The 19,114-nt window shown below is 41.1% G+C and overlaps 1 protein-coding gene across 1 annotated transcript; it reads left to right on the forward strand.

Moving 5' to 3' along the window:
* Positions 1-8,491: 8,491 nt before the first annotated feature.
* Positions 8,492-10,464, forward strand: LOC131694783 (pancreatic triacylglycerol lipase-like). Its single transcript, XM_058983287.1, has 2 exons — positions 8,492-8,626; positions 8,690-10,464. Exons 1-2 carry the CDS (start codon positions 8,584-8,586, stop codon positions 9,652-9,654), a joined length of 1,008 nt encoding a protein of 335 aa, XP_058839270.1. The 5' UTR covers positions 8,492-8,583; the 3' UTR covers positions 9,655-10,464.
* Positions 10,465-19,114: the final 8,650 nt, after the last annotated feature.

The following is a 19,114-nucleotide window of genomic DNA, read 5'->3' on the forward strand; positions in this document are numbered from 1 at the left end:
AGAAATTACAGTGTTCTAATCAGGGCGCTGAATGGACATTGCAAACTCAATTAAAAGATGGCTATTATTCAGTGTGCTGAGTATTATTCGTGTGATCTATGTGAATCCGATTACGGAATTTCATATCATTTGATGTGTGACTGCCCTGCAGTAATGCAACTGCGTATCTGAATTTCTGGTTCTCCATACATCGATGAACCTGGGTACAGAGAGCTGAAATGCAAGGATATGTTATTGTTCCTAACCCGGTGTGGTAAAGAGCTATAGTTGCTAATTACACCACACATACGCTCGCTTTGTCTGAACGCGTTAAAAGAGGAATGGAAAAAGGAAAACCAAACTCCTGCTCGGTTCATAGCAGTCTCCAGTTTCCTGTCGGTCAAATCCATCGTTTGCTGCGAAAGGGTCACCACGACGAGCGTGTCGCTGCCGAAGTACCCGTCTACCTTCAAGCAGTAATGGAATAACTAATTTATTATTTCAAATAATCAATTATCTCACTAGCTAATTGGCATTAATTAGCTGGCCCATCTATCAAAAATGGGCTTGCCTATCCAGAAAATATAGCTTCATATTGAGGACTATGATGAGGACTATGACATACATCCCCGTTACATTTGTTGCTTAATTAAAAATACTGTGTTTTAAATACATAGCGCAGAACAGGTACTCCGACTGGATGAACTGAGAAAACGTAATTTTAAGTCCAATAACCCAAGTAAATTGTCATGAGTTCAAAAAGCATTCAACCGCATAAAAAGACCATGAATATGGTCCGCGCCAAATTTCACACCCTTCAATACACCATAAAATGGACACCAGAATATTTGTTACTATATGGGATCGAACCCATTTCAAAGGGGATTCGAGTGTGTATCTTCGTCGCGAGCGGTTGACTCTCGTAGGGCTCCCTTCGAGTCGGTTAATTTTCATCATTTTCGGCACAGTTTACTGCCTCCCGGTTATCGAAAGTGTAAATAACACTGCAATTTAACGATTATACAAATTGAAGTCTATAAACGCATTTTTCGGCATATTTTCGACTGACGCGAGTGGTGACAGTTTGTGAAAATCGAATTCCGGCAAATAAAAAAAATCGTTTTCCCGCATTACGGGCCGTCGATTCCCGATGCAAGGATAATAAAAGTGCACAGAAAACATCTAGAAACACAGTGTACATTCTAAAAATAGTGAAAAATGGTTTTTCAGAGAAAAAAATTCGATCCGAAAGAGATAGAAATACGGCAATAAGAAAAATTGGCATATTAAAATAATTAGCGTTTCACCGGCGACTAGCGACTACCAGGTGTCGCCTCAAAATTCTTCGCCCAAAAAATTGGTGGCAAACCAGCCGGTCGGTGTTCAGCTATTTTCGTCCGCGTCCCTTGTCACCTATTTTTTTGGATGTTTCATCGGCGGTGCTATCTTTGAAAATGAGCCGTGTTGGATATTCAGCTGTTTTTTTTACTTTCTTATTTTATTGCAAATGAGTAGAGGTTTTGATTCTTTTATATTCGGGATTGCAGATATTTTGTCGCATGTCAATTTTGGATGTTCGTTGGTGTGAAGGGAACACATATCCGCCGGTCGGCCAACTTTTCTTTGGACTGAGCAAACTAATCTCTATGTTTGTTTAGCGTTTGTTTTACCAACGGAGGAACTGATCCACATAGCATTTAATGTGCATAGGGAAAACACATGTCCTTATTTGAGTGGGATAATGACTTCAATCATGTATAAGGTTTGAGAATTGACAATTCGCGAGAGGGATCTGGGACCGGTTGGAAATTACCTTCAGTTATGTCAGCACGAAGAATAAGTGTTTTTTCTGTCATGTTGATTGGTTAGCGTTCAATTCTATCTCATGCCTCCACGCGAGTCTGGGTCTATTGACGACATTTGGTCCTTGGACAAGCGACGACTGGGTGTTGTCGGCCTTCTGCCGGCGGTGGCAGAGTGAGAGGGTGCGAGCGGATCTGGCCGAGAAGACAATACCGTAAAGATGAATGGTTATTCGGGGGTTGGCTCCAATGGAACTTTGATCACAGACACACAGTAGAGCAGGAATAGATAAATTAGTCTAAAAATGTCCAACTAAATAGTGATCTTGCCCATTATGCTGAGAAGATTAGCTTTTCTAGACAATACTCTCACGGTCGGCTGTGTAGAGTTGAAATTGCTTTTGTTCGAAAACATATAATACTCTCGGTAGCCTGCTACCCAGAATTTAAAAAGAACCAAAAACTAAACAAGATCTTTTTAGAGCGATCGTGTTATCGAAACATGATGAAGTCAGTGTGCATTCGCCAAAATCATCTTCACAACGCAACGCAACAACGGGAATAACTCAGTTTGCATTCCTGTTTTCACACTTCTTAATAAAGTTTAATATTAATAAAAGCCTCACTTACTACGAAATCATTATGCATGTGCAATTCCAGCTATCTACAAGAATAATACACGACACAAGAAAAAAATAATAAATACCTTCTGTATAAGATTTCGCATTTTATTCAAACGATCGCCGGGTAAAATCATCACCGACACGATAGAAACCACGAAAAAAACCTCGCGCGAAATTGAATATTATTAAAAAAATATAAGCAGTGCTCCTTATAGCCGGTCTATCCGGAGTTCAAGTTGCTTATTTAGCTAATCGTATTAATACAACAAATGATAAATTTCCCAAATTCTCGGCAGCTGGCTGCCCAGAGCAATTATTAAATGATAACAATACATGATAACGCTATTGGCACACTTACTAACAACTCTCCCCTTCCCGTGATACATGTGGAGATGCAAAGGATTCCTCGGTTTCTAGCAGAGGTGGAAATATACCGGTTGAGTACCGGTACGGTAAACCAAATTTTCACAAGTGTTTATGTTTCCTTTACATTGTGTGCGGTCTTATCGCTGGTTGTGTTTATACGAGGCACGAAAACCAAACCGAGTTTCGTTTACACAGCACCGCGGTTTGGTTTTGATTTTCGTTTACAGGTGCACGAGTATGGGAAGGAAACACGAGAATAACGAAGCCAAACTTCGGTTGTATTGCGGTTGTGTATTCGGGTTGATGTTTATCGGCTGTGTTAGTGCTGCTAGTATTTTTATTAAAAATTCTAAACAAATTTCTTTATAATATAAGGTATTTTTTCGGTAATTGACATATTTCTGTTCAAATAAATTATGTTCGTGGTCATGAATGGCGTTCCTTAACTCAATATTGCGACATTTTCATAACGATTTATCATCAGGAAGTTTGCAATATGGGTATGTTTGGTTTGGGAAACTGCCCAAAAATCAAAAGTAAAAGGAAATTTAATAGCCTCCGCTATTTTTATACCTATGATAGCAGATCAAAATTTAAGATGACAGTATATTCAACATATTCTGTCATCTAGAATCAAGCGACATGGACATTTTAAATATAAGAAATATGTCAAAAGATCGCAAATTGATGCCTGCTATCATTTAAAATCTGAAATGGCGAGTTAAATCAATACTACTGGTATTCAATAACGTTTTAATGGTAAAAAAAATCATGAAACAAGGGTATTTTTGATATCGAAAAGTTGTGTAGAGATTAAAAATTGTTATTCGTCGTCATTTTGCATCCCAATATGGTGTTATTTTCACGACGATTTAGCATTTAAAAGCATGCATATTTAAATAGGCATATATTTCCAAGGAAACGAAACTTGAATTGCGTCGTAAATTAGAAATTCAAAATGGCGGCCTATTCATGATGATTTAACAACTAGCATGGTTACATTGTGGACCAATATCCACATCGTTTTACATGTTTTGTTGTAATGTGACACAATGTGAATTTTTTTTTATTCAAATTATTGCGCAACATTTTTAAAAATTTAATTGTTCTGCCGTAGATTTACATACACACATCGACTGGTATCGCCGGAAATATTTATTCCTTAAAGAAACTTAGTTTTTAATGCTGGTCTATAAAATGAAAGTTTTTTTTGCTATTCGTTAGTTGGTTGCTGTTCTCAATGAATTAAGTTTTTTTTGTAATTGAATAATTTAGTGGTAGTTTTCTCTAAACTCGAATGTTCGCGACCAAACCTTCTAGATGTTTCAAAACGATGTACAGTAACAGCACAAATAACAGAAATACGTATTACCAGCAATCAGTAAATAAGAACCTAATCGTGAGTTTCCCCCCACTTGCGTCTGAGTTGCTTACCATATGTGAATAACACACACATACACGCAATTGCCTCTGTGCAAGGATAGATGTATCAATACGATGCGCCGTAGCAGTAATAATAAGGATATTTTTTTAAAAACATCCTGATACAAGTACAATGAAACATTTTTCAAAGATGCCTAAATTTTTTTTTCTTTCACCCAGGGCAAAATGCCCCCGGTGAAAGTGTAATATGCCCCACAACAAGAGGACGGTATGCCCCACAGCAATCGGTGAGTATGCCCCACAACAATGGGTGGGGCGTTTTGACCGGTGATGAGCTGTTGTGAATACATGAATAATTCTACACACACATAGTTTTAAGCCAAGCTATAAACTAAGATAGTAACTATAACATTCTAGTAAGCTACTTGAAATAGTTCTATCGAATCCGACTATTTCTAATTGGTTGTAATGCTTTTGGAAAAAGTGTAAGCTTACATAAAAGTAGCTCTTTTGAAACTTTTGTGTATATTGTTGTTTTGCAACATATTAAAAATACCAAACTAACTTAGTACGTTGATTTCATGAAACGATACTGTTATCAGTCATTTTTACTTTTTAGATAATTCAGGAATCCTGGGAATCGAAGAGGGGCATTTAGCCCCGGTGGGGCGTATTATACCCTTTTACCCTACAGAAAAAACCAGGCTCGGTTTTCTAAAGCCAAACCGAAACCGCTGCTGAGAATACATCAACACAAGTTGAAATTCGTACACACATGTAAACGGTGCTGAGTGGCTCGGTGTGGTTTTATAAACTGACAGTCGGTCGAGGTTTTTCTTTCGTTTACCGTGTGAACGAAATCCAAACCGAATACGATGTGCATCACTCGTTTACACGTGTTGAGATTTTGGGAACAATACCAGTGTATGTACGTACCGGTTGGTTTTCTTACCCACCTCTGGTTTCTAGTAGCAACATGTATCGGACTAACATTCCTTCCTTTCCCAGAAGATCTTCATTTGGACGTGGACGTGGATAAATGTAAATTGTACAATGTGGCTCACTGGCTCATCATGTTATTCCCAAGCATTTTGTTCCAATGAATATATTGCAACCTAATTCTGGTCAATAACGGAGTAGCAACTACAGGCGATCTCTTATGTTTATGCTTATATGGGATCGAACCCATTTCAAACACTATCAAAACACCATGCAGTGGGGGTGAATTTGAACCATGAACATGGAGGTACCATTTGATTTCATTTGCTCGGGAACGCCTAAGACATGTCCTGATTTTTAGACATGAATTGTAAACTAAAAAGCGGATGTTTAAATTGCTGCTGGGAGAGTAAGTTCTAGTTTTAAAATCTTCAGTTTTATATTTTAAAGCTGTCAAAATTATGAATCCAGAACTGAACCACTGCCGAACTTATCCTTGACTCGAAATTATTTTTGTAAATCTTTCGAACCTGAGTGCACTTGCTGAATACTATTTATATATTCAAAACAGTTCCACACGTATTCCAAATTTAGCAACAAAGAGAAGGGCAGCGTATAACATTTATACAGTTCGAAACAATACTGACCGAAATAATGAATCGAAAGGCACTCCTGGGAATGTGATTGTTTCCGTTCCAATTCCACTTTGAAACTCCCATATAGGATACTACGCTGCTGAACATGCCCTAAGGAATTCGATCAACATAAAAGAATAATGTAAACCTGTGATACAAACCAATTAGTGTTTTCTCTTTGTCAGATAGCATTTCTTTTGAATTAACTACTACGATCGCTATAGACTATCTTGCAACTTTTGAAAACAAATCAAAAGTAAATTAGTGTCCTCGTTCAGTAAATTCTCTAACAAGCCCCCGCCTTTCTGAAGAAGCAAATCCAGTTTAGTCCCCCCGTGCTTTATAAATAACTACAGAAGCATATTGTCAGATGCCTTAGTGATGGAAAATGTATTCAATATGAGGCATTTGTGCAAATAAGCTTATTGTCATACGTACTTACAAACACCGAAGGCATAGATTGGCGCAAAGCACACACAAGCATATTTTTTTAAACGCCATCTCAAGTAGCACACACTCGTCGCACTCTGCAGTATCAACTCAATCCAAAACCAGCCCCGTGACGTCGTACTGATACCTTAAAAATCGGACACGTTGCCGAAAATCCATAGCGTCTACTGCTTATTGTAGCAGCCATAACCTAGAGCCATGATGTTACTTGTTTGGCATAAGAGCAAAAACTGTTTCAAACAAGCACGCGACACCTCTATTCATAACTTTTCAGGTTTGGTTGAGCCACTTAGGTGCTTCCTATTGACGGTTCTGCCTGAAATAGCTACCTCGTTGATGAAAATTTTCCCTTCATCACCGAGTCACTTGTCGATATTTTTGCATTGAAAAATTACAGAATGTTATCGAAATGATACATTATACACAAGTTCTGATCAATTCGCTTCAACCAAAGAAAAATCGCGAAAAAGTGTTTTTTTACGCTAAAATCCTTTTCCTCCCCTTAAACGATTTTCTGCTTAGACGAGAAAAATAACATTTACTTAAAAATTTTCTCTGCTAAGGGGAAATATAGCATATATATTATTGGAAGGAGATTATCTGTTCCTGCGGATTGCGCATAAATTACTCTGTTCATGGATCCACTCGCTTTTAGCCCTTTATACAGTAGTAATGTGAATGCAAAATGATTTTATCTTTGCCATTGAAAGCATCTGCAGCCACCGGAGTATTCCAGGCACTGATGGTGGGTTCTTATATCTTCATCATTGATTTGTCTGTTTGTTTGACGTTTGAATATCGCCGACTTCACTCGCATTAGTTTACAACATTACACTGACAGCACAGGCCATAAAATTTAATGTAAAATAAATTATACAATTTTACCACGGGGGCCATCGAAGCACAGTTTATTAACACTCTATTGGAATGTTCTAAACGCAATAAATTATTGGAATGTTCTAAAAATAATAATTACCCAAGTAACCATAAGCAATAAGCCATTGCACTATATTGGCTATACATTTGCACTAATGTTGCATTGAAACTCCATTACAGCATTAACAACGCAATAAAGTTCTATATTAGCATCAATAATGCATTACTGCACAGCCGACATATAGCATTATAGCTTGCTCTATATGCGTATATAAAGCTGATATAACGCGTACATGCTTCAAGGATCTTTAAAGCATGTAAGCTTTACAAGTGCATTTAATGCCATTATAGAGCAAATATAAAGCTGATATAATGCTATTGTAATGCTGTGGGTTTATTTGTTATGCAACTCTTCTTGAAGATTATATTCGGCAAATTTCATTTCAATCGAACATATGCAATATAGTCCAGGAAGCAAACGCAGCGCACTTACCTTGAAGGACGGGACAAGGTACCTCAGTTTGAGACTTACTAAAGGTAATTTTCGTAAACATTCATATCATGTGAGAACGAAAACCCATTAAGGATATTCATTACAATGCATTAGAACAGAGTCAATTACGGTTTTAAACAGAACATTTTATTTTAAAATTTTTCCTTTTTGCTCATTATACCGAAAGGAAACATAAGAAATGGTTTTAAAACCATGGCGGACAATGACAGCCAATTGAAGCTTTTAATAGCATTAGTAGTGCCAATATAAGGCTTTCAAATTTGACATTTGTACGTTGGTGCTATATAATAGCATTAGTACTGCAGCAACGAGCTGTCAATCTCTGCACAGTAATAGCACTATATTTCGCCTTTTCTGGCATAATATCAGCATTATATAAGTATTTAGGGCTACACGGTTTTTAGGACAGCTTTGTATGTGGATATAAAGCAGATATTAGGCTACGTTATAATGCTTATTGGTTACTTGGAATATTATTGGCTTTTCCGGAAGTCATTCTGTCGAAAACCGGAGAATTCTTTAAATTAAAATCTCTCTATTTTTCTTTATTTTCAACGATAGCTTTACTGTAAAATTTGAAATCAGTTTCAGACCGAAATAAACATTTTAAAGGTTTTACAATAACGTAAAAGTGACTGTAACATAAAAATGGAAATTGCTTTATTTCGTATTACTTGCGTAAGAGTCAAAATATCGCTCACTAATGTTATCCACTGCGAAACAAGTCTTCCATTTCGGTCAAACTGACTGTTCCATTACGACCAGCCTTTTCCACTTGCCCAGATTATCTAAGTTCCCACGCAAAGCCAATTCGGTAAACCCAATCTATCGCATGATTTCTTTGTTATCACTACCAATTGACGTATTCATTAAAATCAAATGAATCTCACACCATTAATAGCGACGCTTTATTATCTTATCACTCGGGCCTATTGCCGAATTCCATCAAATAAAATAAATACATGTCCGAAACAGTGCAGCATTCTGACTAATAGCTTCGGACACCAAAACCCGCGATGAAGTTTTCGGTAGCAGCTTGTCTTCTCCTGGCAATAGGTGGTAAGTAGTATACCTTTATTGCATTCGGGTACTCTTCTAATTTTGAAATTATTAATTTCATAGCTCACTCCACTCCCATCGATCATCGCCGTAGTCTGGTGTTTGACGCTAACGGGAATCTACACCTTGTCAACGCCGACCCCTACAGCACGGTTAACGCTGAGTTGGAACCACTGTTTACGGCTGAAACCGACATCGTCTTCCGGCTGTTCACCCGTTCAAATCCGGTTCACGCACAAATACTGCAATGGAATGACGCTGCATCGATCCACAACTCGAACTTTAATCCGGCACACCCAACCCGGTTCACCATTCATGGCTGGAATGGAGACGGATCTTCTGGGTTACATAGCAATATCCGCAGCCATTATTTCACCGTCGGTGAGTTCAACACAATCAGTGTCGACTGGGGTGTTGGAGCGCAAACTATCAACTACATTACGGCCAGAAATCGCGTAGACGCAGTCGGAGACGTGGTATCTCGGATGATTAACACGTTGGTGTCCGCTACTGGGATTTCCCGAAACAGTATCAGTATCATCGGTCACAGTTTGGGAGCTCATGCTGCAGGGAACGCTGGTAAATATCAGGCCGGTCAAATGCACACAATCGTCGGTTTGGATCCCGCTGGGCCACTATTTTCGCTGGGCCAATCGGACATCATGACTCCAGGCGATGCTCAGTACGTGGAAGCCGTATTCTCCAACGCCGGTACGCTGGGATTCGATCTTCCGCTGGGTGATGCCAACTTCTACCCGAACGGAGGACGTTCGCAGCCCGGTTGTGGCATTGACATTGCGGGTAACTGTGCTCACTCGCGATCGCATGAATTGTTTGCTGAGTCCATTTCGAGTACGGTTGGGTTCCGTGCAACCCGATGTGCATCTCATGACGAAGTCTTGAGCGGTGGTTGTACATCCAGCGGGCCGGATGCCAGGATGGGGGGCGAACCGTCGAACCATGGTCGGGGGGTGAATGGCATTTTCCGGTTTAGTACGAACTCGGCTGCGCCGTTTGCACAGGGATGAATTTTCAGCTGACAGATTGAATATGCATACTGGGTATGTTGAGATTTGCACAAGTGTTTCATAAGTTAGTTAATCAACTTCATTTGTTATGTACTGGCTGTGATGGCAGATAACAGATATCTAAGTTAGAACATGTTAAGAAAGTATTTAAATAAAAATACATTATAAAATACGTTATACTCATATGAGCTACCGAAAATAATAGTCGCAAGGATAGATGATGCTTCGCAAAACCCGTTTGAAACATATTAAAATATAAAAATCGGAAATAAACTACAAGCATAAAAATCGGACAGAAATCCTTTCGCATAAGAATCGCTTAAAAAGTTTTCACCCATAAAACTCGGCAAGGATGAACCTCCAGTATAAAAATCATTTAAAAATAAATAAATCGCTCGTAGGAGCATTCGTATATCTTGATGTTCAAGATTAAAAATCGGCTAACAAAAACTACTTTGTAAGAATCGGATATATTTCTTTCCGGTTTTTTTACTGAAGGTTTTTTTTATCCGACTCTTACAAAGAAATGTCCCAGTCCGATTTTTATGCTTGAAGTTTCTATCTGGTTTTTATATTCTAATATATTTTAAACGGGTTTTACGAAGCATGTTATGTCTTTGCGACTTTTATTTTCGGTCGCTCATATAGAAGACACAGTGGCTGACAGCACCCAACGGCATACTATGCCTTCCATTTGAGACTTGGTTTGAGAAAATCGGTTCAATCATCATCGAAATATCGCAGTGTTTTTTTTTTCGTCAAAACCTGTTTTAAATCACCTAGTGGTGCAATTGTGCCTTTCTCAATCATGAACCCGAGAATTTTTTAGTTGCTTATATTTATTAAAAGCTTTCAAATGTATACATTACAATTTTATTATACATGACATGACAACTATATACAACAAAAGAAATCATTATTCGAGTTCTAAAATTTTGCAAAAGAAAAAACAGCCACGGTAATATTGAATTGTAGCAAAGTAGCAAAATCTGCTATGCTCCAAAATGTCGATTTTCTTAAAAAAAAGTTTTCGGGATAACATAAAATCTCGACGTTTCATGCATTTTAAAGATGTTTGGCATCAAAAATACGAATTCGATTTCTGAAACCCCTTTGAAAAAAAAATTAAGCTCCGGCTTATATGGAAATTTCATATGTGACCGGACGGTTTAGTCTATATTTCCGGAACCATATAAGCGATCTGTACGAAATTTTATATACATCTGTGGAGATATTATAGCTATCATTTGGGACTAAGTTTGTGAAAATCGGCCCAATCATTTCCGGGAAACTGATGTGAGTTCGTTAATTTTGCTTTTACCGGGCACTTCCGGAACCGTCTATGGTAGTCAATGTAGTCAACGAAAGTTTGGTTGGCCGTCGGTGACCCCGAACTGGAAATTTAAGTTGTTTGAGAGACATTTTAGCGAGATTTCTACCTTTTTTTTTGCTTTCATCGGAGTATCGGTTTGAATCGTAATTTGCTATGTGATTGCACGCCACAAACCGTAACTCCGGAACCGGAAGTCGGATCGGGATGAAATTTAATAGCCATTTACGGGGGCGCTACACCTTTCATTTGAGACTGGTGTAATCGGTCTAGCCATCTCCGAGAAACCGATGTGACTGTTTTTCTGAATTTGGATACTTCCGCCGAAGCTTCCGGAACCGAAGATGGTGGCCAATGTGGCCAAAGAGACTTTGAAGGGCTGTTAGTGACCTAATACTACAAATCGAAGTAGGGTAAATGATGTTAAGTGGGACTATAGAGAAAGTGGGACTATTGAGAAACTGATCAAGTTTGGGACTATTTAAAAAATATGCGATACGACGTATTAAAATGAAGTAATGCGCCAAAATAATCACATTCTGCAAAATTTAACCTATTTTAATCAATCTGTCATGGTTACATATTGCTAGAAATATTTCTAAGACACCAAATTTTCTGAAACAAAATTAATTCTTTTTCTGATACATTATGTTGTAGCGGTCATGTCATATTCAGCAATATTTTTCAAATTTAGTAGAACCAGTCTGATTTGTTTGCGCCAATAGTTAGACAACCTACCGTTGATCGACTCTTGCGCAACACCCTAGCAAATACTCCTCTCCACGAGGGGAAGAAATTAAATTGCCTGTTGAGATTCACCTGAAGACGAAAACCATGACGATCCTTCGCTTGGAATGCATGATGGAAAGGGACAGATAGAGCCAAAGGTTAGCTGACAGAATAAAACAGCTAGTAGGGTCGTTGATTTCCGAACTTGCCCGAAGAAATTTGCGGGGAAATACGTACTTCCTGTAAGTTCGTACGAAATTACCTTCCCTAATCTGAGGATTAACCTTGCTAGTCCATTTCGTCCTAGTCCGCCAAACGTTTTGGAAGCTCGCGTAGTTGGTCCGCTTTAGTTGTCCAAAGTAATTAATGTGACGTGATAGTATTGTGTATTTGTCTAATTCTTTGCTCTCCCGTCCAAATAGCTCAGGTCAAGTTGAAATTGAGTAGATAGTGCGTGCGTAGGAAAGTGTGTGCAGAAGAAATAGTCGAGAATTGGCGGAATTTATCAAGCGAAATCGTCAGATTTGCCTTTGCCAAACGTTCTGCTACTATTTTCAGCAGTCTCACATGCTCACTGAACGAATTCGTATACGAAAACGTTTGGTTCGAAATCGAAACCGATTACCCGGTCCATAAGCCGGCACATCGTGAACGGCGCGTTTGTTAAACCAAACGGACAAACTTTGAACCGAAACAAGCCTTGCGGTGTGCGGAATGCCGTATAGTCCCTTGATTCTTCCTTTATAGGAATCTGGAAATAGGCATCCTTCAAATCCACTACCGAATAATACTTCGCCTTCCCTAAACGATGAAAGATCTCCCCCATGTTCCGCATCGGATACGAGTCTTTCTTAGTCCAGGCGTTTATCTTGCGAGAGTCCAGACAGACTCGTAGTTTACCATTCGCTTTCCGAACTAGTACTAAAACGCTGGCCCACTCACTCGAACACTCTTCGTTAGCATCCATCTGCTTGTATCGTTTAATCTCAGCTTCCATTTCCGTTTGTACTGCTGGTGAACACCGATACCATGGTTGTCTTCTTGGTTTCGCTTCTTAGGTCAATCGAATCTCGTGCTGCAACAACGCGGTTCTACCCAACTTATTTGCTGTTGTGCATGGAAACTGCTTGATTGCTTCAATCAGCTCCTTGCGTTCAACGGATGCCACATCGTGTTCTGTTTCTACCGTCTCCGGGGTCGTTTTTGACGGTTCCGATAGCTCTAGAGCTGGAATGTCCAACGTCGCATCAGGGTCAACGTTCTTCAACGCGGGTAGCGTCTCGATCGGCAGCAAGGTGAATTCGATCATATCCACCTTTCCATTTCCCGTTGGGATGGTATCAACAGTGGCCACTCGTTCGAATCCATGCTTTCCCTCAATCATCGGCTTGTAGCCAGCCCTGGTCGATCCCTAGCAAGCGTGCAGCTTATGTGCCACTTCCCGTAGGAAGACTGCACGCCAAGATTCGTTTGCCCGGATGAGACTCTTCTTAGGGCGAGTCCCTGAAGAAGAGTCTCATCCGGGCAAACAAATCTTGGCGTGCAGTCTTCCTACGGGAAGTGGTACATAAGCTGCACGCTTGCTAGGGATCGACCAGGGCTGGCTACAATGTCGCCTTAAGTGAGCTTTGTTGAATAAGCTTGGAGTTTTATATATACTAATGTCAGCAAACACTACTACATTTTCATTTGAATAGATTGAAAATACTACGGGAAAAATGTCATGAATTAGATTTTAAATAAAGTATAATTATGGTTTTTTGATATTAAATCGCACTACAAATAATCGTGATTGAGACCACCAGTTTCAGCTATTGACTCCTAGAAGAGCTTTTTTTGGTAGCATTTTGTTATGAAGAAAATATAAATTCGGGGGTTATAGATGCATACATACTAATTTGCTTTTGGCATGTTTTGATAGCATATACTCTCGATATATTTCATAGAAATTTGAGCATTAAAACCTATTAAATCATTTCTAAATTTATTTTTCATCCGTTTGGTATACCAGTAATTCATTTGAAACACTACAAACTCAATTATCGTATGGCAATTATTCAGCGCTCTGAGTCATTTTCATGTGATCTGTGTGAATCCGACTACGAAACCTCATATCTTCTGATATGCAACTGCTTAACTGTAGCGCAATTGCGATTTCGAGTTTTTGGTTTACGTACAGAACATCGTGTTTGAACTACTGAAACTCATGGACATACTAAAGTTTCTTATGCAATTCAGTAAAGAGCTTTAGGCTTTCTCTAAGGCAATTTGAACTATTTGTGAGTTTAACTTACCTGCTGTTTGTTTTTATGCTGTTATTTTCCCACCCTTTCAATTCTACTTCCTTCCTTCCTTCTCCTTCTCCTTTCCCTCTGCTCGGGAAATTATGAGAAGGCACGGCACAAATCCTCGTCTACATACGGGGAACGTGCCATTTGAGCTAATATATTCTTATCCTGAATTGCAATTGTCATTACAAAATGTTCCACATTGGAACCCTTGAAACAAAATGATGGTTTCATCGAAAATTATTCTTAATCTGTTTATGTCTGTTAAACTAGGGGAACATGGGGTATAAAGCACCCCCTAAGGAAATATGATCATAGCTCAGCTTTAGTGCATTAATTGAGAGAATTTATTTAATGATATCGTTTAGCAAACATTTTCCTCTGTAATCACAATCTTAACGTTTTGGTAAATATTCACAAACATAAAAAATGTTCAAGTTTTAAAAATCACTTAAAAATAATCTTTGAAAAATAATCGGGACAAAATGCATCTGTGCCGGGAAAAAATGCGTCAAAACAACCGGGCAAAATGCTCGTTGGACAAGCACGTAATCTTGTTTTCTGTCGGGAATTCACAAAAGTGTAGCGTTAAATCGTTTTAGGTTATGCAATTATTAGGTTTTCAGAGCAATTTTTATGTTTTCGATCAAAAAATCAGCAGGATCAAAGGAAGAGGACATTTTGCCCCGATGGAGCAAAGATATACATTTAGCAAAAAGAGAATTAATTAGCAGATTTTTCATATATAGTGAAACAGAACAAAGAACAACCTGCAGAAGCTGGAGAGCACCTACCGCGTGATGTGCCTCAGAGTGATATCTGCTTACCGCACGGTATCACACGATGCATCCTGCGTGATGCGAGCAAGATGACAGTCGGGCTGGTCATCCGGGAAGATGAGGAGTGCTTTGAGCTGCGTGGCAATAGAGGAGCCCGCGAGCGCACCAGGGTGGCTTCGGTCGCCACATGGCAGCGTGAGTGGGATAACTCCTCGAAAGGTAGGTGGACCCAACGGCTGATACCTAACATATCGAGCTGGGTGGGTAGACCCCATGGGGAAGTTCATCTGATACAATTCCTGTCAGGCCATGGCTGCTTCCGACAGTACCTCGACAGGTTCAGGCACGCGGAGGTCCCCGTCTGCCCTGACTGCCCAGGTGTCGACGAAACTGCCGAGCACATACTGTTCGTATGTCCTCGCTTCGACGTCGATAGAAGAGCAATGCTTGACGTCTGTGGCTGGGACACAACCCCTGATACCCTTATTCAGCGAATGTGTCAATCGATGGAGAAGTGGAACGAAGTCTCGACTGCAACCACCCAGATTGCCTGCAGGCTACAAGGAATCTGGCGCACCGCGCAACAGACGGGCACGACTAATTAGTGATTGGTTAGTTGGAGCTGAAAGGGCCGAGCGCAAAAAAAAGTGAGTGAATGGTCTGTTCACGTTGAGGTAGGTTTGGCGCAGCGACTGGCCACCGCGTAAGGGGTGAACCCAGCCACCCCGAAGCAAGGCAAGAGTGAGTGTATAGGCGAATATGTGGACTTCCTCATGCCAAAATGGGAGGGTCGTAGTGTAGTATGTTGGGACTGAGCTATTGATACCTCGTGGCGTGGCAGAGGAGTAAAGGGTGAGCATCCAAGTGAGCCTCACACGGTATGTTAGGGGTGAGCACAAAAGTAAGTGTGGAGTGTTAGAGAGTGAACCAGGGTGTGACAGAGCGAGCACCCAAGTAAGCCTCATACAGGATGTATGAACGCGTGAGCGAGAGTGAGTGAGTACATCAAGTACAGCCATCCCCCCAGAAGTAATACCGAGAGGTAGTCCCTGGGGGGAACAATGGCGGTGCCCAATGGAGTTTAGTCGGTATTACTTAGTCATGCTGTCACCATGAGAGCCCGACACTCCAGTACACCCCGTGTGGTAGCTTGGCATCTACTAATGTACGTGTACTGAGTTAGTGCGTAAATTGCATTCGCAATTGAAATAGAAATAAAAACATATACACACATACACATATACACACATACATTATTAGGCCAAGGGGAGTGCATGGTCTGTTCATGCTGAGGCAGGTTTGGCGCAGCGACTGGCAACCGCGTAAGGGGTAAAACCAGCCACCCCAAAGCAGCGATGCACTTGGTGGAGGAGCTCCACAAGTTCGTGGATGTGCGAGAAACATTGTCCATAAAGACATTAAAGAGATGGTCATCAGAATCCGAAAGGCGCTACTGTCTACCGTGAATGAGTATGACACGGCAACGTGGAGGGCTGATGTAGCTGAGCGAGCATTTGCGTCGGCTAAGGCTACTATCTTCCTAGCCCCTCCGAAACAGGGTAAGCAGAAGCAGATTGGTTTGGAGAACACGCCTGTTTCCGTGACTCCAAAGAGGACAAGATTCTCGCCAGAAGACGGAAGACCAGGCGGACCTAAAAAGCAGACGCTCGAGGATGCTGTGGCTTTTGCCGAGGAAAAGACGACACCCAACAGAGAGAAAGTTGGAGTATCGTTGTAGGTCGGAAGAAGAAACACGGGAAACAGCAAAAGAAGAAGGAAGAGCAAAAAGGGAGCAGAAGAAGGAAGGAAAACCTTCGGCTCGTCAGAAGGCGCAAAAAGGAGATACACTTATCGTCGAAACAAACGTTACGACGTTTCTTCTCAAGAAAGTGAGAGAGGACCCAGAGCTAAAGGAGTTGGGAGATATCGTTGTTAGAACGAGGCGCGCTCAGAAGGGCGAGATGATCTTCGAGCTGAAGAAGGATCCTTCCATCAAGAGCTCGGCCTACCGCGAACTCGTTACTAAATCATTGGGGTGCGAAGCGAACGTGAGAGCCCAATCGCAGGAAGCCGTAGTCGAGAGCAAAGGGTCAAGATGAGATAACGACCGATGAGGAACTAAAGGGTGTTCTGATCGAGCAGATCAAACTGGATGTACCGGCGGCTAACTGGATTTGGAAATCTTATGGAGGAACTCAAACAGCGGCGATGCGATTACCGGTGACCGCTGGCAACAAGTTGGCGGAGACCGGTAAGATAAAAGTCGGATGGTCGGTGAGCTCGCTGAGAGACACTCCGCGAGTTACCAAACAGGTGGAGCAATGCTTCAGATGCTTTGACCTCGGACACCTGTCGAGGAACTGCAAGGACCCGGACAGGTGTAGAAAATGCGGAGAAAAGGGACACTGCACGAAGCAACCAAGGTGCATGATCTGCAAATCGGAGGACGGAAACGACAACATGACGGGTGGCTTCAAAAGCTCTGCGTACATAAAGCCGAAGGCAGGCCAATGATGATGGAGATAACCCAGCTTAGTCTCAATCATTGCGACATTTTACAGCAACTGTTGTGGCAGTCGAGAACAGAAACAAAGTGAGACATTGCAATTATTGCAGAGTCGTATCGTGTTTTTCCCGATAACGGTAACTGGGTAGTGGATAGTGCAGGGATGGCTGCAATACAAGTAATAGGCGGTTTCCCTGTCCAAGAAGTGGTGGATAACACACACGAAGGGTTCGTGATTGCCAAGATAAACTTTTCTATATTTGCTATGCTCCCCCGAGATGGACACCAGAGCAGTACCATCGGATGTTGGATGCACTAACAGACTCGTTAGTCGGACGAACGCCGGTTGTAATAGGAGGAAACTTTAACGCTTGGGCCGTGGAGTGGGATAGCAGGCTGACCAACGTAGGTTACAGCTTGTTGGAAGCTAGGCGAAGCTGGTTGTGACACTGTGCAACAAAGGTTCCGCTACCACATTCGAGAATCCATCATCGACATAACATACTGCAGCCCTTCGTTGAAGGAGTTATTGAGCAGTACACACATAGTGACCACTAAGCGATCCACTATACCATTGGTCGGCGAAATTGTACGGTAATACCGAGAGTGAGGACTGGCGAGCGGGAGTGGAAAATAAAGGACTTCGACAAGGATCTTTTGTGGAAGCACTTCGTGCTGACAGTGTCATTCCAATTCGAAATGCCGATGAGCTGTCGGAAACAATAGCGAGGTTATGTGATGTAACAATATCTCAGAAAATGGAGCCGAGGAACTACCGGCGTCCGGCGTATTGGTGGAGCGATAGGCTCAGCATCTTCCGGGCTGCCTGGCTAAAAGCCAGAAGACGCGTTAAGAGAGCAATAATTGAAGTAGTCGGAGAAGAGTATTAGGTAACATTCCGAGCCAGGGCCGCTTTTAAACGCGAGATAGTGCTAAGCAAATCCACCTGCTACAAAGAGCTGTGCAGAGAAGTAGACGCCAACCCGTAGGGCAATGCTTACAGTGCAGTTAAGGATAGGATCAAGGGTCCAATGACGTCAGTCGAAATGTGCGCCGACAAACTGAAAATTATCGTGGAGGGTCTTTTCCCGAAGCGCGACCTAACCGCATGGACGCCTACACTGTACGTTGATGCAGATGGTGGAAATGCTGGTGACAATCGAGCAGGCACGTAGCCAGAGGGGGGGCTAGGGGGCTAAAGCCCCCCCCCGAAATTTTTCAAAAATAAATTTAAAAAACCGGTGACTTTTAACAAAACTTGTTGCTTATTTGGTTTGAACAAATTATTGAGAAAAAGTTAAAGAAGGCTATTTCTAACCACCGAAGGCAATGGTCACTAAATTCAGTGTGCTTTATGCTTTTGCTCGAGCCAGTGCGAAGCGAACAACAAAAAAGTAACTTTTATATTGTGTGCCTTGTCTGAAGAATACAAGAGACTGTTACTTTAGTTGTAGCTGTAATAATCTGTCGAGATTAGTGATTAGCAGAAGCAAGAATTGGTGCTCCAGCCAAATGCGGTGATTATAAAATTATTGATCATTCGCATCCTGAAGGTGTAAATAGAGATTAGACTTTCGGAAACCGGCTCTATCCAGTTCTACCATGGCAGGCATTTAGCGCTCAACAAATTAGTGCAGACGAAACCATTCATTTCGCACAACTTAAAGCACAAGGTTGTGTGTGACAATGCTATAATTAAGATCCTTCTGTATATGGACTATGAGAAAATGAATGTTCCGCTACAAGATCGGATACCGCTTACTCGCAGATTAATGTCACATTTGGGAGAAATGGAATCTATTTGGAAGGGCAATTATTGAGGGCGAAA

Source organism: Topomyia yanbarensis, unplaced genomic scaffold, assembly GCF_030247195.1.
Source record: "Topomyia yanbarensis strain Yona2022 unplaced genomic scaffold, ASM3024719v1 HiC_scaffold_15, whole genome shotgun sequence".
Taxonomy (NCBI): Eukaryota; Metazoa; Arthropoda; class Insecta; order Diptera; family Culicidae; genus Topomyia; species Topomyia yanbarensis.